The 21334-nt window shown below is 42.4% G+C and overlaps 1 protein-coding gene across 3 annotated transcripts in view; it reads left to right on the top strand.

Moving 5' to 3' along the window:
• The window catches only part of PRNP (prion protein (Kanno blood group)), a 39659-nt gene extending 18997 nt beyond the window's left edge, over window positions 1-20662 (top strand). For 2 of the 3 annotated variants that reach the window (XM_075858544.1, XM_075858546.1), the window contains one exon: window positions 17398-20662. In XM_075858544.1, coding sequence (XP_075714659.1) covers window positions 17408-18157 — 750 coding nt within the window. In that variant the 5' untranslated portion in view covers window positions 17398-17407 and the 3' untranslated portion in view covers window positions 18158-20662. Of the gene's footprint in view, window positions 1-11443; window positions 11565-17397 lie in introns of all 3 variants that reach the window. The other variant, XM_075858545.1, reaches the window with a different exon arrangement.
• Window positions 20663-21334: the final 672 nt, after the last annotated feature.

Below are 21334 nucleotides of genomic sequence, written 5' to 3'. Positions count from 1 at the left end.
CCTGTTACAAATGACCAAACTGTTTTTTTACGCTAGGAAGACAAGCTCCTGACAATACCAGGAGACTTCTTTCACTATTACAGATAGCTGAAAAATCACTCCTTCCCACCACAGTCCTCTCATTTGATGCTGAAAAGGCGTTTAATAGAGTGAATTGGCAGTATGCCTTTTTAGTCCTAGCAATTTCGGCTTTGTAGGTTCAATATATACAGCAATACAAGCACTTTATTCCAATCCAGCTGCTAGAATTTATGTTAATGGCACTCTATGGGACGCCTTCGGCATTAACAATGGCACAAGACAGGGATGTCCCCTCTTCCCAATTTTTTTTATTTTGTCCATTGAACCCTTTGCAGAAATGCTACGCACAAATCCAGATATTTCAGGAATTCAAGTTGGAGATAGTATCCATAAGGTGGCATTATTCGCAGATGACGTAATGATGGTCTGCACAAATCCGCTCATTTTACTTTCTGGAACTTTTGATCTGGAACTATGTAGTTGTGTCTCACAATAAGCTGAATAGAGAAAATTATCAAAACCTCCCCATTCATATTTCCCCTCAACCGCTCTACCTACCGAAACAATTTTTTGTTACTTGATTTGTATAGTGAGGAAATCTCTTACTTAGGTATCAAATTGACATCTCCCTCATCCAAAACATATCAAGTTAATTTCCCTCCTGTGCTTGATACTCTACATGAGGATATTGTACAATATTCCAAATATATTATATCCTGGTTCGGAAGAGTGGCTGCATACAAGATGTTACTTTTTCCAAAACTGATATACCTCTTTAGGAGCCTCCCAATCCACATCTTAAACTACTTTTTTTCTCAGGCCCATAAAATGATTATGAATTTCATCTGGGACAATAAACAACCTCGTATCTAACTAAACATAGAATAGAGGGTGGATGTCACTTTGCATGTAACGGCAAATGCTCTTCTCCATACAATATGAGGGAGTTTATATACAGCATTTAGACTGAAAATTTACATATTAGTTACAACATATTCTCTTGAGTTTTCACTAAAAAAACATAATAAGATTACATTCACAATTTTTCTTGGCATTGCAATATTTTCTATCAATTCATTATCTAGGATTAATTTATGGGACGTAGTCATCTCTCCTTATCTTCTGTAACCAAAAGGGTATGGTCTTGAGTCCACTGCTTTTTCCTTTAGTCACAATAAGAGTCTTGTAAAGTTGTCAAATCAATCAACTTTTTTTGTTATCCAGCAAAGATTCTCTTACACACAGCAAAAACACATTAATATATTCTCTAATCATCAATTTTATATTGAAGTTAAAATAGAAGTATAGAATATAAGACAAAATGAAGTTAGTTAATTTCTTAGTTAGTTAAGGTAGAGTTAGTTAATTTCTTTCACACTTTTGTCCCTGTCATGCAAGTTGCATAACCGAGAAACCGTTATTTGATTCCCCTGATGCAGTGGGGAACCCTGGTGCCACTCTCTGCTCTGAGTGAAAGCAGTTGCGAGCGGCAATAAGGAAACAGCTAGTACCATCAATTAGAACAGAAGAGCAGAGGTTGGCAGCACGTAGTGAGGAAAGCCAAGGAGCAATTCAACATCAGCGCCAGGTGTAACCGCAGCGTCGCAGGAATCAAACATCAGTTTCTCTACTTGCAACTTGCATGACAGAGACAAAATGTATGTTTACAATGCCCTCCCCCTCCTTTATATCACTCTGTCAGGAGTTTTGAGGCCTCAAAACTGGTGATGGAAACCCTTTTAATATGTTTTGCTCTCTGTCTGTGAACAGATTCAAGGGATTCTGCAAAGATGAAATACTAACTACAATGCTGTCAAAAGTAAAGAGGGCAAATACTTTCTTGACAGCACTTCATGTTATTCAGCTACTGCAGTATGGTCTAAACAAGATAATCAGTTAAATGTGGATATTCCAAGAAAATGAAAAAGGTTACTGCTCTTATTCTGAAATATTCTTGTCCTTTTAGGTTACATTCTGTGGTTCGGAATTCATTACATACAGTGAAGGAAATAAGTATTTGATCCCTTGCTGATTTTTAGGCTAGGTTAATTTTACCAGTGAGAGATAGATTATATAAAAAAAAAAAAAGAAAATCACATAGTCAAAATTATATATATTTATTTGCATTGTGCACAGAGAAATAAGTATTTGATCCCCTACCAACCATTAAGAGTTCAGCCTCCTCCAGACCAGTTACACGCTCCAAATTAACTTGGTGCCTGCATTAAAGTCAGCTGTCTTAAATGGTCACCTGTATAAAAGACTCCTGTCCACAGACTCAATTAATCAGTCTGACTCTAACATCTACAACATGGGCAAGACCAAAGAGCTTTCTAAGGATGTCAGGGACAAGATCATAGACCTGCACAAGGCTGGAATGGGCTACAAAACCATAAGTAAGACGCTGGGTGAGAAGGAGACAACTGTTGGTGCAATAGTAAGAAAATGGAAGACATACAAAATGATTTTCAATCGACATCGATCTGGGGCTCCATGCAAAATCTCACCTCGTGGGGTATCCTTGATCCTGAGGAAGGTGAGAGCTCAGCCGAAAACTACACGGGGGGAACTTGTTAATGATCTCAAGGCAGCTGGGACCACAGTCACCAAGAAAACCATTGGTAACACATTACGCCGTAATGGATTAAAATCCTGCAGTGCCCGCAAGGTCCCCCTGCTCAAGAAGGCACATGTACAGGCCCGTCTGAAGTTTGCAAATGAACATCTGGATGATTCTGAGAGTGATTGGGAGAAGGTGCTGTGGTCAGATGAGACTAAAATTGAGCTCTTTGGCATTAACTCAACTCGCCGTCTTTGGAGGAAGAGAAATGCTGCCTATGACCCAAAGAACACCGTCCCCACAGTCAAGCATGGAGGTGGAAACATTATGTTTTGGTGGTGTTTCTCTGCTAAGGGCACAGGACTACTTCACCGCATCAATGGGAGAATGGATGGAGCCATGTACCGTCAAATCCTGAGTGACAACCTCCTTCCCTCCACCAGGACATTAAAAATGGCTCGTGGCTGGGTCTTCCAGCACGACAATGACCCGAAACATACAGCCAAGGCAACGAAGGAGTGGCTCAAAAAGAAGCACATTAAGGTCATGGAGTGGCCTAGCCAGTCTCCGACCTTAATCCCATCGAAAACTTATGGAGGGAGCTGAAGAGTTGCCAAGCGACAGCCTCGAAATCTTAATGATTTACAGATGATCTGCAAAGAGGAGTGGGCCAAAATTCCATCTAACATGTGTGCAAACCTCATCATCAACAACAAAAAACGTCTGACTGCTGTGCTTGCAAACAAGGGTTTTGCCACCAAGTATTAAGTCTTGTTTGCCAAAGGGATCAAATACTTATTTCTCTGTGCACAATGCAAATAAATATATATCATTTTGACAATGTGATTTTCAGTTGTTTTTTTTTATATAATCTATCTCTCTGTAAAGGATCTGCCAGGTACTACGTCTGTGTATACTCCCGGGATTAATCAGTCGACACCTGAGGCCAGACCTCTTAGACTGACACCGGCTCCCACCAACCAGGGTGGCAGGCTCAGGAGTGGGAGAGCCTATCGCGGCCTGGTCAGTCGGAGTTAGCTCCGCCCCCTGTCCATTTATACCTGCCGTGTTCTCTTCCTCAGTGCTTGTTATTCTTCTTGGATTCCTGGCCCCACTGCTGCCTTGCTCCAGCCTGCTTCTGCCGTGCTTCGGCCTTGCTTCAGTTCCGCTTATCCTGCTTCGCTTTGCCCCTGGCTTGCTTCCTGCTCCGTGCTCTCGTTGGTATACTCCACTACATCCTGATCCTGACTGGCTCATTCACCGCTCCGTTTCCTCGCGGCGTTCCGTGGCCTACTGCCCCTTCCCTTGCGTGTTCCCTGTTTGTACTCCCTTGCACTTAGACAGCGTAGGGACCGCCGCCAAGTTGTACCCCGTCGCCTAGGGCGGGTCGTTGCAAGTAGGCAGGGACAGGGCGGTGGGTAGATTAGGGCTCACTTGTTCCCTTCACCTCCTTCCTGCCATTCCATAATAACAAGCCCATACCTAGTCTACCATTTCTCCTACGCTGACGCTATCATGGACCCCCTTGAGACCCTGACCCAGCAGATGCAGGGCCTCTCCCTACAGGTCCAGGCCCTGGCTCAGAGGGTCAACCAGGCTGATGCTGCCTTAGTAGTACTCCTCACCTCACCTCTAGAACCCGACCTCAAGTTACCTGACTGGTTCTCAGGGGACCGTAAGACTTTTCTCTCCTTCCGGGAGAGTTGCAGACTTTATTTCCGCCTAAAACCTCACTCCTCAGGTTCCGAGAACCAGCGGGTGGGTATCATTATATCCCGACTCCAGGAAGGGCCCCAAGAGTGGGCCTTCTCCTTGGCTCCTGACGCCCCTGAACTTTCCTCCGTTGATCGTTTTTTCTCTGCCCTCGGACTCATTTACGACGAGACTGACAGGACTGCCTTAGCCGAGAGTCAGCTGGTGACCTTACGTCAGGGTAGGAGACCTGTTGAGGAATACTGTTCTGATTTTAGAAAGTGGTGCGTAGCTTCTCGGTGGAACGACCCGGCCCTAAGGTGCCAGTTTAGGTTAGGATTATCTGACGCCCTGAAGGATCTGCTGGTTAGCTACCCCTCTTCTGACTCCCTAGACCAGGTTATGGCCCTAGCAGCACGACTTGACCGACGTCTCAGGGAACGTCAGCTTGAACGTTTCAATGTTTTCCCCTCTGACTTCCCTGCGATTCCCCCCGAGGTCCCGTCTCCTCGCTCTTCCACGGAGGACTCGGAGGTACCTATGCAACTCGGGGCCTCCATGTCCCCTCGACAACGTAGAGAGTTTCGCAGGAAGAATGGTCTCTGCTTCTATTGTGGGGACGACAAGCATCTACTGAACACCTGTCCCAGGCGCAGGAATAAACAGCCGGAAAACTTCCGCGCCTAAGTGATCATCGGGGAGGTCACTTGGGCGCACAGGTATTTCCCGTTAATATGAAACGCAATAAAATTTTGCTTCCCTTTCAGGTCTCGTTTGCTGGCCGGTCTGCCACTGGCAGTGCCTTCGTGGATTCTGGCTCATCTGCTAATATCATGTCTGTGGAATTTGCTATGTCTCTAAAAATGCCTTTTATTGATTTGCCTTATCCTATCCCGGTAGTGGGTATCGACTCCACTCCTCTTGCTACTGGTTATTTTACTCAGCATACTCCTGTTTTTGAACTCCTTGTTGGCTCCATGCATTTGGAGCAGTGCTCTGTACTGGTGATGCAGGGATTATCGTCCGATCTGGTATTAGGTCTTCCCTGGTTGCAGCTGCATAATCCCACGTTTGATTGGAATACTGGGGATCTCACCAAATGGGGTAGTGAATGCCTGATGTCATGTCTTTCGGTTAACTCTATTTCTCCCCGGGAGGAGGTAAACACGCTTCCTGAGTTTTTGTTCAGGACTTCGCTGATGTGTTTTCTAAGGAGGCCACCGAGGTGTTGCCCCCTCATAGAGATTACGATTGCGCCATCGATTTGGTGCCTGGTGCCAAGCTTCCTAAGGGTAGGATATTTAATCTTTCATGTCCTGAACGTGAAGCTATGAGGGAGTATATCCAAGAATGCCTGGCCAAGGGTTTAATTCGCCCCTCAACTTCTCCTGTAAGTGCTGGCTTCTTCTTCGTGGGGAAGAAGGATGGTGGTCTTAGGCCGTGCATTGATTATCGGAACCTGAATAAGGTCACCGTAAGGAACCAGTATCCCCTTCCTTTGATTCCGGATCTTTTTAATCAGGTTCAGGGGGCCCAATGGTTTTCTAAGTTCGATCTACGGGGGGCATATAACCTTATCCGCATCAAAGAGGGGGATGAGTGGAAAACTACGTTCAACACACCCGAAGGTCATTTCGCATACCTGGTCATGCCCTTTGGGTTGTGTAATGCCCCTGCCGTCTTCCAGAATTTTATTAATGAAATTCTGAGAGATTACCTGGGTAATTTTCTTGTAGTGTACCTTGATGACATACTGGTGTTTTCCAAGGACTGGTCCTCCCACGTGGAGCATGTCAGGAAGGTCCTCCAGGTCCTCCGGGAAAATAATCTGTTTGCGAAGACCGAAAAATGTGTGTTTGGGGTACAGGAGATACCATTTTTAGGTCAAATCCTCACTCCTCATGAATTCCGCATGGACCCTGCCAAGGTTCAGGCTGTGGCGGAATGGGTCCAACCTGACTCCCTGAAGGCGCTACAGTGTTTTTTGGGGTTCGCTAACTATTACAGGAGATTTATTGCCAACTTCTCGGTCGTCGCTAAGCCTCTTACGGACCTTACTCGCAAGGGTGCTGATGTCCTCCATTGGCCCCCTGAGGCCGTCCAGGCTTTTGAGACCCTCAAGAAGTGCTTTATCTCGGCCCCCGTGCTGGTTCAGCCCAACCAAAGGGAGTCATTTATTGTGGAGGTTGACGCATCCGAGGTGGGAGTGGGGGCCGTCTTGTCCCAGGGTACCAGCTCCCTCACCCATCTCCGCCCCTGTGCTTACTTCTCTAGGAAATTTTCGCCCACGGAGAGTAACTATGATATTGGCAACCGCGAACTTTTAGCCATTAAATGGGCTTTTGAAGAGTGGCGTCACTTCCTGGAGGGGGCCAGACACCAGGTAACGGTCCTTACTGACCACAAGAATCTGGTTTTCCTAGAATCTGCCCGGAGGCTTAATCCTAGACAAGCTCGTTGGGCACTATTCTTTACCAGATTTAATTTCTTGGTTACCTATAGGGCTGGGTCCAAAAATATTAAGGCTGATGCACTGTCACGTACTTTCATGGCCAATCCTCCTCCCGAGAAGGATCCTGCTTGTATTTTACCCCCTGGTATAATAGTTTCTGCCACTGATTCTGATTTAGCTTCTGACATCGCGGCTGATCAAGGTTCAGCTCCCGGGAACCTCCCTGGGGACAAACTGTTTGTCCCCCTGCAATACCGGCTAAGGGTACTCAGGGAAAACCATGACTCCGCACTATCTGGTCATCCTGGCATCTTGGGTACCAAACACCTCATTACCAGAAACTATTGGTGGCCTGGGTTGCCTAAAGACGTTAGGGCTTACTACGTTTCTTGCCCATTCCCCAGAGACCTTGGACCCATATCTCCATGGATTTTATCACCGATTTGCCTCCATCTCAGGGCAAGTCGGTGGTGTGGGTGGTAGTAGACCGCTTCAGCAAGATGTGCCACTTTGTGCCCCTTAAGAAACTACCTAACGCCAAGACGTTAGCTTCTTTGTTTGTTAAACACATTCTGCGTCTCCATGGGGCCCCAGTCAATATCGTTTCTGACAGAGGGGTACAATTTGTTTCCTTATTTTGGAGAGCTTTTTGTAAAAAGTTGGAGATTGATCTGTCCTTCTCCTCCGCCTTCCATCCCGAAACTAATGGCCAAACGGAAAGGACTAACCAATCCCTGGAACAATATTTAAGGTGTTTCATCTCTGACTGTCAATTTGATTGGGTCTCATTCCTTCCCCTCACCGAATTTTCCCTGAATAACCGGGTCAGTAACTCGTCAGGGGTCTCCCCGTTTTTCTGTAATTTCGGGTTTAACCCAAGGTTCTCCTCCGTTTCTCCTGGTTGTTCCAATAATCCCGAGGTAGAGGACGTTCATCGGGAACTGTGCACAGTCTGGGCACAGGTTCAGAAGAACCTAGAGGCGTCCCAGAGCGTACAAAAGATTCAGGCTGATAGTAGACGTGCTGCTAACCCCCGGTTTGTCGTCGGGGATCTGGTCTGGTTGTCGTCCAGGAACTTGCGCCTTAAGGTCCCGTCCAGGAAGTTTTCTCCCCGATTTATTGGACCTTATAAGGTCATTGAAGTCCTCAACCCTGTATCCTTCCGTCTGGAGCTGCCCCCATCCTTTCGCATACATGACGTCTTCCATGCCTCCCTCCTTAAACGCTGCTCCCCGTCCTGGTCCCCCTCGAGGAAACCTCCTGTTCCCGTTCTCACCCCTGAGGGGGTGGAATTCGAGGTGGCCAAGATTATGGACAGTAGGATGATCCAGGGCTCCCTCCAGTACCTGGTCCATTGGAGAGGATACGGGCCGGAGGAGAGGACTTGGGTACCTGCTCGAGATGTTCACGCTGGGGTATTGATCAGGAGGTTCCACCTTCTCTTCCCCACTAAACCGGGTCCTCTTAGTAAGGGTCCGGTGGCCCCTCATAAAAGGGGGGTACTGTAAAGGATCTGCCAGGTACTACGTCTGTGTATACTCCCGGGATTAATCAGTCGACACCTGAGGCCAGACCTCTTAGACTGACACCGGCTCCCACCAACCAGGGTGGCAGGCTCAGGAGTGGGAGAGCCTATCGCGGCCTGGTCAGTCGGAGTTAGCTCCGCCCCCTGTCCATTTATACCTGCCGTGTTCTCTTCCTCAGTGCTTGTTATTCTTCTTGGATTCCTGGCCCCACTGCTGCCTTGCTCCAGCCTGCTTCTGCCGTGCTTCGGCCTTGCTTCAGTTCCGCTTATCCTGCTTCGCTTTGCCCCTGGCTTGCTTCCTGCTCCGTGCTCTCATTGGTATACTCCACTACATCCTGATCCTGACTGGCTCATTCACCGCTCCGTTCCCTCGAGGCGTTCCGTGGCCTACTGCCCCTTCCCTTGCGTGTTCCCTGTTTGTACTCCCTTGCACTTAGACAGCGTAGGGACCGCCGCCAAGTTGTACCCCGTCGCCTAGGGCGGGTCGTTGCAAGTAGGCAGGGACAGGGCGGTGGGTAGATTAGGGCTCACTTGTTCCCTTCACCTCCTTCCTGCCATTACACTCTCACTGGTAAAATTAACCTAGCCTAAAAATTCTAGACTGTTCATGTCTTTGACAGTGGGCAAACTTACAAAATCAGCAAGGGATCAAATACTTATTTCCTTCACTGTATGTCACAAGTGCAACAATTGCTTTCCCCTTTGTCCTAACATTTACTGTACTATTAGAGATTCAGACAAAGAAATAAAATGTTATATACAGATGTAGCCAAGTTTTTATTGACTCCGATAACTTGATACAGTGTAATATCACACAACAACAGTCATTGAAAAAGTCAAGCTAAAGTTTCCTGACACTGTATATTTAACGCGTTCAGTCAAGATAAAGATGGCTACATCTGTGCAGATAAAGCAATCTTTACCTTTACTCTAAAGGCATTAAATACACTGTGGCAAGAAACTTTAACTTGACTTTTTCAATAACTTTCAATGGCTTTAGTGATAAGTTTTCACGCTGAGTTAATATAAGGATTGCTACATTTGTAACAGATCAGCTGCCATCCAAGACATATAGAATTGGAAACCACTGTGATTTCCAGGGACTTTTGCGGTGATGTTTTTTATGGCGCTGTGGGGTGTAAAGTGTGAAAGATTTCAGTTCAGACTGTGAGAGAAAAGAAGTATTGTGAATGAGGAATAGTTGGGCAGGGAGTGGGATGTGTCATGGGTCGTGTGACATTACAGCTAAATATAGTCAGTATCCATTCTAATAATATGCCTGGATGCCACATACTCCTGACTGGAGTTTATATAGCAGGTAGGATTTTACATTGCAGATAAAGGTCAGGAATATAAAATCACTCAACTGGCTGTCCCTGCCTTCCCATCAAAACTATAATTCTAAAAGCAATGCATGCCTACCAGGGGTGTAGTTATAGAGGGTGCAGAGATAGCACCAGAAGGTCCCTCTGCCATATAAGAAGACACTAGTATTTTAAATGACATGGAACTGTAAGCAGCGGGCCCTGTAACAGATTTTAAATTGGGGCCCAGGGGGTTCAAGTTATACCTTTCGGTATTCCCATCTAGTAATCTTGTGGCATATCACTAGAATAATGCCATAACATTATAATTGTTGGGTCTCGATCTCTGGGATCCATGCTAAACTCAAAGACAAAGGGACCTTCTTCTCTGCACAGCAACAATCCCGGCCACCATCTGTGCATGAAACTGCTCCGTAAGGGAGGAGAAGCATTTAACCAGCGATGGTGCTTCATTATTCTGAGGATAGGTGACGGGTAACAGCAGTTGGACCACCAGAATCAATCTCCTTAGTATCAGTAATTTAGCAATATGGCATCGCTTACTATTGTAGAAAAACCCTTTTAATAATTTTTTATAACATTGGCCGGATATTCTTTTTGATCACTTGTCTTTGTCTAGAATTCTTGTATCCACACAGTACTGTTTGTCCCAGGCTAAAGAAGTTTGTTTATATCATTTGTCCTTTTTCCAAATGTTGTAATCCATAAAGATTGCTACATTTGTATTCCTGGGCCCTGCATGCAATGAGTTAGTGAGGACGTGATCTGGCTGTCTAACTTTGATTTGTAGCTCTGCTTTTCATCATAAGACGGGAATTAACCCCTTAATGACCGGGCCATTTTGCACGTTAATGACCAAGGATTATTTTTTGTTTTTTCACGGTCGCATTCCAAGAGTCGTAATTTTTTTTTCATTCCGTCGACATAGCCGTATAAAGGCTTGTTTTTTGCGGGACGAGTTGTATTTTGTAATTGTACCATTTTTAGATGCTTATAACATATTGATTAACTTTTATTAACTTTATTTTAGGAGAGAATTGAAAATAAGACGCTATTCCAGCATTAATTTTCACGTTATAAATTTACGCCGTTTACTATGCAGCGTAAATAACATGTTAACTTTATTCTATGGGTCGGCACGATTACGGGGATACCAAATATTTAGAGGTTTTATATGTTTTTCCTACGTTTGCACAATAAAAACCCATTTAGAAAAAAATTACTTGTTTTTGCATCGCCGCATTCCAAGAGACGTAACTTTTTTTTTTTTCCGTCGATGTGGTCGTATGTGGGCTTGATTTTTGCGGGACAGTGTGTAGTTTTCATTAGTACTATTTTGGGGTACATAGGACTTATAGATTAACTTTTATTTTATTTTTTATGGGGGGAATGGGAAAAAAGAGAGAATTTTGCCGTTGTTTTTTACGTTTTCTTTGGACGCCGTTCATCCGGCGGTTTAATTAATGTGTTCATTTTATTGGTCAAGTTGTTACGATCGCGGGGATACCATATATGTGGATGTGTGATTTGTTTTGACAGTTTTACTAAATAAAACCACTTTTTGGGCCAAAAAAATAGCTTTATTTGACTTTGACTGTCATTTTTTTTTTTTTTTTTTTTTTTCACAAACTTTATTTAACTTCAGTATGAAACCCTTAATGACGCAGCCTAGTTTGGGCCTTAAAGAGGCAGTGTCACCAGTTTATAAGTGCCCTATCTCCTACATAATCTAATAGGCGCTGTAATGAGATAACAACGGTGGTTTTTATTTTGAAAAACAATCATTTTTGAGCAAGTTATGCACAATATTAGATTTATGCTAATTAGTTCTTAATGACCAACTGGGCGTTTTTTTACTTTTTACCAAGTGGGCATTGTACAGAGGCATTGTACATCCCCCTGAGGAAGCACTACGTGGCGAAACGCGCGTCGGGGTCTATGTTACGGAGCGGACACCTCTCACTTCATACCACTTCATCCCATCTATGGGTAAGTCTGCATCTTAGTCATTTTTTGTTTGATTCAACTACCATCCAGTACGATATACACTGCACCCCTCTTCCACTCAAACTAGTTATTTATGGAGACATTGTTCTCCCTTCCTTACTCTTGAGCTAAATGGTGTATTGATTGTATACTTAATTGTGAATCTGGTACTCAGTCTAACATGTATGCAGCTACCCTTGGTTAATTGGTGGCTATAACACTCGGTGCGGTCTCCGCTTTTATACTAGAGTTCTCTTTGTGCTATTTTAGTATGTACAATGTCTGTATAATAAAGATTTAACTTTTTATATTATATACATTGGCGTTAAAGGCTCTTATTTTTCTCTTAGTGGTAATTGTACAGAGGAGTGTATGATGCTGACCAATCAGCGTCATACACTTCTCTTCAGTCTAGCCCAGCTTGTTTCACTGCACAGTGTGATCTCGCAAGATCACGCTGTGACGGGACTTCCTCCCACAAGTCCTTGACCAGAGCGATTGGTAGAGTCAACAGACATCTATCCGTGCAAAGACGTTTATTTGAATCTGCAGCAGATGGAGGCGATGTCTTTTCAGTCTTCCGTGGCTCCGATGAGGAACCTGTAGGAGGAAGTCCAGTCACAGCGTGATCTCGCGAGATCACGCTGTACAGTGAAAGAAGCTGGGCATGAATGAAGAGAAGTGTATGACACTGATTGGTCAGCATCATACACTTCTCTTTACAACGTCCACTTGGTAAAAAGTTAAAAAAAAGCACAGTTGGGGGGGGCGTGGCAAGGCACTGATGTGAGCGGACGCACAAAGCCTTAGCTCCGTGTGCTGATGCCTGTAATTCATCCTGTGGTGGAAGTATAATTGCCAAAATTCCCTATCACTTGAGGAAAAGGGTAGGAGACCCACTGGGAACAATATGGGACCCTCTAAGGCTTCAGGAGCGGCCGAAAAACATAAAGAGTTCGCTAGAAACTCTGGACAAGATGGCGCCCGGGGCGAATCATCCTCGAAAGGACATGCACAGACTGTGCAGCCTGCTTTACTTACCTCTGCAGAGGAATCTGCTACTCCTGCGCTAACGCTGAAGCAGGTTTCGGAGACGCTTCTGGCTGCGATCCTGGAGACTTGGACTTTGGTCACCACTAAAGTCGAGGAGGTAAAAGTGGATGTTGGTTTGATGCGCCAGGACCTCCATAACCTGAGAGACCGGGTTACCCAGGTCGAGACTAGGGTCTCTACCCAGGAAGACTGTATGGCAGCCATGCCTAGCACGCTAAGAGACCTTACTGGAAAAGTGGAGTTATGGAGCCAAAAGGCAGACGATCTTGAAAATCATTTGAGGAGGAACAACTTGCGGATTATCAGTCTCCCTGAAAGGGCGGAAGGCCTTCGGCCGGATGAATATATTGAAAACTGATTGAAAGACCTGTTTCCAGACACTATATTTTCGCAGGCTTTTGATATTGAAAGGGTGCACAGAGTTCCCGCCAAACCTCCACCGCCTGACGAGAACCCACTGCTTGATAAGGGGGGATGCCACTGAAGTGTAATTTCATCTTTCTTGATTTCACTGTGTTAATACCCTTCATTCGTATAGGACCGCGTGAGGATCGTATAGGTCTCTATGCTGATATTATGATATTGTTTCTGGCTAACCCGAATGCCTCCCTCCCTAGAGCTATGTCACTTACGGATAAGTTTTGTAGATTTTCCGGACTGTACATCAATTGGAGTAAATCGTTTCTTATGCCTCTTCACACTGATAATTGCGGATGGGATGCATTTTCCCAGGGTCTGCAGGTGGTCCCGTGTTTTAAATATCTGGGGGTCCTGGTCTCCCGAGACGGTGCAAAATCTTATGATCTCAATATATACCCTTTGCTAACGTATTTGAAAGATAAATTTGCTATTTGCAAAATGCTTCCCCTCTCAGTTACAGGTAGAATCAACTTGGTTAAAATGATAGTGCTTCCTAAGATGCTATACTTATTAGAACATGCAGACTCCTTGGTCCCCAAACGTTTTTTTACCTTGGTTGGTTCTTTGTTCTCTTCTTTTGTATGGGGTTCGGGAAGACCTAAGCTCAAACTCGGTACACTTCAGAGACCGAAAGATCAGGTTGGAGCTGCTTTACCAGACATGTTCCTTTACTATCTGGCGGGTCAGCTTAAGTATATTAAAATATGGTTATCAGAGGGTCCATTGACAAATGCAGAACATCATTTAGCTCACTTTCTCCGGATCCCTAGTTTGTGGCTTCCTTACCACAAAGCGCATTGTGTGATTGATTGACTTCCAATTGTGTTATATTTCCTGTACTTCTTCTGACCTATGTATTGCTAAATGCTGGGTTCGCTCATCTCCCTTATTTTATTTTTAATGTCTAAATTTGCATGTACCTTTATCCCGCCTGTGTGCGGTGACATTGTGTGGTCTATCTTGGATTATTCCTCTGTATTTATGTGACGCTATTGCCTACCATGTGAACTATTTTGGAGCAGGACTGTTTTTGTTCTCATAGCTGGTTTTTTTGTGTGAATTTGTCCGGCTTTTTGTATCCTCTGCAATGTCTATTATGTTTCTAATTATCATTTGTATGATGTATACAATAAACCGAGTTTAAAAAAACAAAAACCGCAGTTAGTCATTAAGAACTAATTAGCATAAATCCAAAATTGTTCATAACTTGCTCAAAAATGATCGTTTTTCAAAATAAAAACCACTGTTGTTATTGACATTACAGCGCCTATCAGATTTGGTAGGAGATAGGTTACTTATAAACTGGTGACAGAGCCTCTTTAAGGCTCAGACCTAATTTTTCAAATCTGACATGTGTCACTTTATCTGGTAATAACTTTGGAACGCTATTATTTATCCAAGCGATCCTGAGACTGTAGTCTCGTGACACATTGTACTTTATGTTAGTGGAAAAAATTGGTTGATACCTTTGGTGTTTATTTGTGGAAAAACACCTACATTTAGATAAACTTTAGAAAAATTTCAATTTTCTAAATTTGAATGTATCTGCTTGTAATTCAGATAGTAATACAACAGAAAATAGTTACTAGTTAACATTTCCCATATGTCTACTTTGTGTTGGCATAGTATTTTGAACATTCTTTTATTTTTCTAGGATGTTACAAGGCTTAGAACTTTAGCAGCAATTTCTCCCATTTTTAAGAAAATTTCAAAAGCCTGTTTTTATAGTGACCAGTTCAAATCTGAAGTGGCTTTGAGGGGATGATTATATTAGAATCCCCTATAAAACACCCAATTTTAAAACTGCACCCCTAAAAGTATTCAATACAGCATTTAGAAAGTTTCTTAACCCTTTAGGCGTTTCACAGGAATTAAAGCAAAGTGGAGGTGAAATTTACTAAAAAAATTATTTTTTTTTTTTAAGAAATATCATTTTAGTCAATTTTTTTTTGTAACACAGAAGATTTTACCAGAGAAATGCAACTCAATATTTATTGCCCTGATTCTGCAGTTTTTAGAAATATCTGACATGTGGCCCTAGTGTGATAATAGCCTGAAGCACAGGCCTGAGAAGCAAAGGAGCACCTAGTGGATTTTGGGGCCTCTTTTTTATTAGAATTACATTTTAGGCACAATGTCAGGTTTGAAGAGGTCTTGTGGTGTCAAAACATAGGAAACACCCCCAAAAAGACACCATTTTGGAAACAGCACCCCAAGCAATTCATCTAAGGGTACAGTGAGCATTCTAACCCCACAGGTGTTTTGCTGAATTTCTTGGAATTGTAAAAATTAAAATCAAATTTTTTTTCTCACAAAAAGTAGTTTTAGCTCATATTTTTTCATTTTCACAAAGAATGAAGGAGAAAAGGCATCCCAACATTTGTAAAGCAATAACTCTCGAGTACGACAATACCCCATATGTGGTCATAAACTGCTGTTTGGACACACGGCAGGGCTCAGAATGTCAGGAGCGCCGTAAGGCATGCAAATTTTGCTGGATTGTTTTTTAGGCACCATGTTGCATTGGCAGCGTCCCTGTGGTACCAGTACAGTAAAAACTCTTGAGAAGTGACTCCATTTTGGAAACTGTACCCCCAGGGCATTCATTTATGGGGGTAGTAAACATTTTGACCCCACAGGTGTTCTATAGATTTTATTAGAATTAGGCAGTGAAAATGACAAATTTAATTTTTGCCGAAACTATGTTGTTTTAGCTTCAAAGTTTTTATTTTTACAAGGGATAATTGGAGAAAAAAACACCACACAATTTGTTACTCAATTTCTCCTGAGTACAGAAATTCTCCATATGTGGCCCTAAACTGTTGTTTGGGCACACGGCAGGTCTCAGAAATTAAGGAGCGCCATTTGGCTCTAGGAGTGCAGATTTTGCTGGATTGGTGTTCGGGCGCCATGTCGCATTTGCAAAGCCCATGAGGTAACAGAGAAAAGTGGAGAGCCCCAAAAAGTGACCCCATTTTAGAAACTATAATATAGAAACAGGGAGGAAACCTCCAGCTCACCGGTCTGCGTCTCCAACAGTCTCGCTCGGATCCCCTCGACGGCCCGCGGTGTAAATGGCAAAATTGGAGGAAAGAATGATCCAGCGCAGAAGTGATTAAAAGGGAAAAGCAGGTCCCATGTTTATTGAGGAAGACATTAAAATCGAATGGGAGACGCAGTCCCAAGGCGTGAGTAGTCAGGGTATATATACCCGAGCCTACGCGTTTCAAACGCAGTCTGCGTTCTTAATCATGGCAAGAAAGGACCTTTCTTGCCATGATTAAGAACGCAGACTGCGTTCGAAACGCGTAGGCTCGGGTATATACCCTGACTACTCACGCCTTGGGACTGCGTCTCCCATTCGATTTTAATGTGTTCCTCAATAAACATAGGACCTGCTTTTCCCTTTTAATCACTTCTGCGCTGTATCATTCTTTCCTCCAATTTAGAAACTATAACTCTCAAGGCATTATCATTTGCCTGGGCATATGACAGGGCTTAGGAGTGAAAGAGCACAATGCGCATTTGAGGTCTATTTTGGTGATTTTTCACAGCATTTGCCCCAATTGCAGGACTATGAAGTCAAATAGTAACACAAACCCTCAAGAAAAGACCCCATTTATGAAAATATACCCATCAAGGCATTTATTGAGGGGTGCAGTGAGTATTTTGACCCAATACTACTCTTTTACTAGAAAATAATGTGCAGTGGATTTTTCACTGATATGCCATTTTAGTGCACAATATATTATACCTAGCTTGTGCCACTGAAGACAAATATCTCACAAACTGTTAAGTGGGTTCTGCCGGGTATGGCGATGCCATATATGTGGATGTAAACTGCTGTTTGGGCATGCTGTTAGATTAGTTAGGAGATAGGGATTTCATAAACTGATGACAGAGCCCCTTTAAAGGGTTATTCTTATCTTAGACATTTATGGCATATCCACGGAACCCCTTGATTCCCTTCCCGCCAGATGAGGAAGCTGCTGCATCTAGGTGAAAAGTGAATGAAGCAAGCGTGCTCGGCTGTTACCATACCTAACATAGAGAAGAATATAAAGAGCCACGCACATTCATTGTCAACTCTCCATTAATTCTCTGTCTGGATGCGGTGACCAGTGTGCACCTCACCAGCTGGGGCAGGAGTCCGGGGACCCTTATTCTCAACATAGTTATGGGTCCCAGTGCATGGGACCTGCATCTATCAGAAATGAATGTTTTATAAAAGTTGGGAATAAGATGAGAATATTTTAGATAGAATGTAAATCTTAGACTGGGTTTCATATATAACATAATGACAATTTTAATTATAGTAAAATAAGAAAATATTTATTAACAATATTTGTTCTTCTTATTGCAGATTGATCAAGATGGCAAAAACTCTGTGGATTAGCATTGCATTATTCTCCTTCTTTCTCGTATTAACGGTAGCCTCTAAGAAAGGAGGGAAAAGTAAAGGTGGTGGCTGGAACTCTGGAAGCAACCGAAATCCAAGTCAACCAGGTAACACTGGAAGCAATTGGAACCCCAGCCACACAGGCAATACTGGAGGCAATTGGAACCCGAATCCCCACTACCCAGCCAACCCTGGGAGCAATTGGAATACTGGCGGCAACTGGGGAAATAATTATAATCCAGGAGGGAGTAACTATAATAAGCAATTTAAGCCCCCTAAAACCAAGACCAACATGAAAATGGTGGCTGGTGCAGCTGCTGTGGGAGCAGTTGGAGGTTTCATGTTAGGCAATGCAGTTAGCAACATGAGGTACAACTTTGACAATGATCTGGACAATCGTTATTACAACAGCTACCAAAACCAAATGCCCAGTCGGGTTTACAGACCTATGTACCAAGAAAACACTTATATAACAGAAGACAAATTTGTTACTGACTGCTACAACATGTCCATGACCGAATATGTGATGAAACCAAATGAGGCAAAGAATGTCTCTGATGTAGACCAAACAGAAGTCAGAGTTAAGAGCACCATCATCCGGCAGTTGTGTGTCACTGAATACAAAAGGGGACCTGCATATTACAATGGCTCTGGTTTGAGTATCCTTGTTAGTCCAAGTCTTATCCTCTTCATCACACTTTTTCTATACTTTGTGGTAGAATGATAAGTGAGAGGAATGCTAAGTAGTGGAACAGCATTGTGTGTATATATAGAGAAAATCAATACAGATGTCCTCTTCCACTGCCTAAACCGATAATTTTTCTTCTGATTCCCTGTATCATTGGAATGTTATGGGATCCCCTTCCAACATATGCTGTGTCCTATATTAGTGTACACATCACACATCAGAGCTGTATAATATTTGTAAAAAAAAAGAAGCGGTCTGACAGTCTTAGGTGGATACAGATCTGAGCCACCATGTTAGTAAAATGAACTTTTTATTATTATTTGTCTAAACAAACTGCCTTTACTGTGTTTTATTTTTAGTTTTGGTTGTTTTTGTCTTTTTTTCTATTTTGTTTCTCCTTTTTCAACCACCTAGGTCCCATTTTATTGCATGGTTATTTCTTTAAAGTCTAAACATCCAGTGATCAGTTGATGAAACATAAGAGTCCATTATAATATTGAGGCTTTTTTAGTGGTTGTCATTTGCACTTTATGTTGTAGTAATTTTAGAAAAAACAAAGGACTGTCATCAAATCTCAGCAACAACATAACATTGATTAAACTGATGGACTATAAGTGAAAAAAGAAAAAAAACAACACCTACCGACCACTCATAAAATATTCATCATAAAATTAATTGCTAATTATGTAATATTTGGTAAAAATATATATATTAATATTTACTCCGAGGTCTTAAGAGTATGAGCTGTTGAGACCTCCAGTGGGAAATCCCCACCGAAGACTTATAATATTATATAAAGGTACGATTACATTGTAGTCATATACATCTAGTATGTTGACTACAATGGTTTCATAATTTACTCAATTCTTGTTTGATGGCAAATTACCTTCCCAATCAACTTCCCATTAGTAAATCGCGAAGAAAGAAAAAAAAAAAAAGAGGGAATAAAGTGTTAGCCTATAACAATTATCAGGGACATAAGAGATCCAGTGATCTCCTATCAAGTTGATACTAGTTTATTCTTGTATGTACCATATGTTTAATGGATTTTTTTTTACCCTGCTTCCTTTGCAATCTTGTATCTTCAGTTTGTTCTAATATACCTTCTATAGCTATGGTGGCCATTATGATATGAATATATTATAGTAGAGTTGTCCAATTTGCTCAGCCCCTTGTCTCATTCCGCTCTGCGCACCCAGTGCTGTCATCAGTTTATCTAGAGGGGAGATGTTGTATGTTATAAGTATTGCAGGGGGTATTCATTACTTTTTACTCATATATGTGATCCTCAGAAAAGAAAGTTCTCCTTTACTTAGCTCTTGTAAGTTGCTAATATATGGGGGCCCAAATTGAGGAATCCCCCTTTGTTAGCTTAGCTTGGCCTAATAGCGCACATTAAAATGCCTGGTCTTAAACAGGAAATGCCTTTAATTTTTGGCACTTTAGATTGTTTAAATGTCCCACAGAAACCACATTTTTTTCCCTCATTAATAAACCATTAAAAATATACAGGTCATAACAGTGCACATTCTGATTCTATGTTGCCCTGCAAATGTTGGAACACATTTATGACTTTTTGCTTTGGATTACTCTATTTTGTACCTGAATGCCTCTTTTCATGAAGTTTGTCCACTGTCTCATTTGTTTTTTACAGTACTAATATGATAGCACAGCTTTGCTTTCAAGGTGGCATTATTTCACTAAATTGATACACAATATAACAAAATAACACCGACTTGGTGAATGCATTCCAATAAAAGGCTTAAGGCTTTATATATATAAAAAAAACAAAAAAAAACGATACTAAGGTTTACTGATGATCCTGGGCCATGGAGTTATTCTACATAAATGTTGCTTACAGGGTACGTCACTGCTTCATTTTATCATTGCTATTTCGAGATTAAAGAATTTTTGACTTTAGAGAACAGGTTTTCTCCAAAGAATCAATATAGATATGTACTACACAAGCAGCGCAAGAAGAATGCTGCCTACCTATGCAGTATCTATATAGACATTTAACATGTTACATAATTCATATATGTATCCAGAGTGTGAGCTCAACACTGCCAATGTCCCACAGGCATATGGAATATTGCTCTGCTGCTCAAACAGGGAAGCAAGTGTTGTATTTGTGGATATACTGAATATTTTAGCATTGGGGCTAATGCGAAGGGAGTGCCACTGTTTATCTGAGCATCAGAGGTGATCCCATCAACAGCGGTGAGACCATATCTTGTAGGTGCTTGTCTGATGAGCCTTTATGATTGCCAGATTAGCCATCTTGTACCTATCATACACAAAGCAGTCATGCAGCATGATTGCAGTGCAGTTAGCGTATATGCTTGCCCTGCAGATTTTACGGTGTCAGCGTGGGTATAGTCATACAGGCATTTGCCTCTATGTTGTTGTTTGATTTTAAAGCAATGTATTGAACTGTGTTCTTGTATCCTCAATGAACGTCTCTCATGATATGTAAACTGCATTCTATTTCGCACGTTGTATGGAATGATTTATAATAAACTACTGTGGATTTAACAGGCACTGGGGTGGTTGTTGCCTTTATCCAGGACAAATGACTGCATAGAAAGCCACTGAAATCCTCTTACAGAAATCACTGTACATCTCCCTCAAATAGCCAAAGCGTCTTACTGGCCAGGTACGACAGAAGCCATTAGTGCTATAAATAGAAAAGAAGAGGCATTAGGAACGCACTTAAAATAATTATTATGGTTTTAATCCATTAAGCAGTTAATGGATTAATGTTCAGCTAAGAGGACTGAATTCTGTGAAATTGTATTGGGCAATATATTAGGGAAACAGATTACCAAAAAAGAATATTTGCTACTCTATTTACCATCGCATTTTTTGTATTTATTTTTACAAGTCAGTATCTTGAGATGTGGGAAGCACTTTTAGGCCGGCTATATAGGATAACCCTGGAGACGTGCCTGTGTTTTAGGGAGCTTTTGTGTGATGTCATCTATGTGCCCAATGTAATCATGTGATGCACTGACAAAAGGAGAAAAAAGTCAATGGGAGAAATATAACAGGACTGGTGTGTCAAACAACAGTCTTAAACTCATTTATGTTGAGAAAAAAAATGCAACAAATATATTAAGATATACGTTGCACACCTCTTAAAATATTTGGTGCATCTTTGTCTGTCTGGGTGACAGAAATGCAAATCTACGGATTTGCAGCATAATTTACACC

This window comes from Rhinoderma darwinii, chromosome 3 (assembly GCF_050947455.1).
Source record: "Rhinoderma darwinii isolate aRhiDar2 chromosome 3, aRhiDar2.hap1, whole genome shotgun sequence".
Classification (NCBI taxonomy): domain Eukaryota; kingdom Metazoa; phylum Chordata; class Amphibia; order Anura; family Rhinodermatidae; genus Rhinoderma; species Rhinoderma darwinii.
This window is presented reverse-complemented; position numbering and strand designations above follow the sequence as displayed.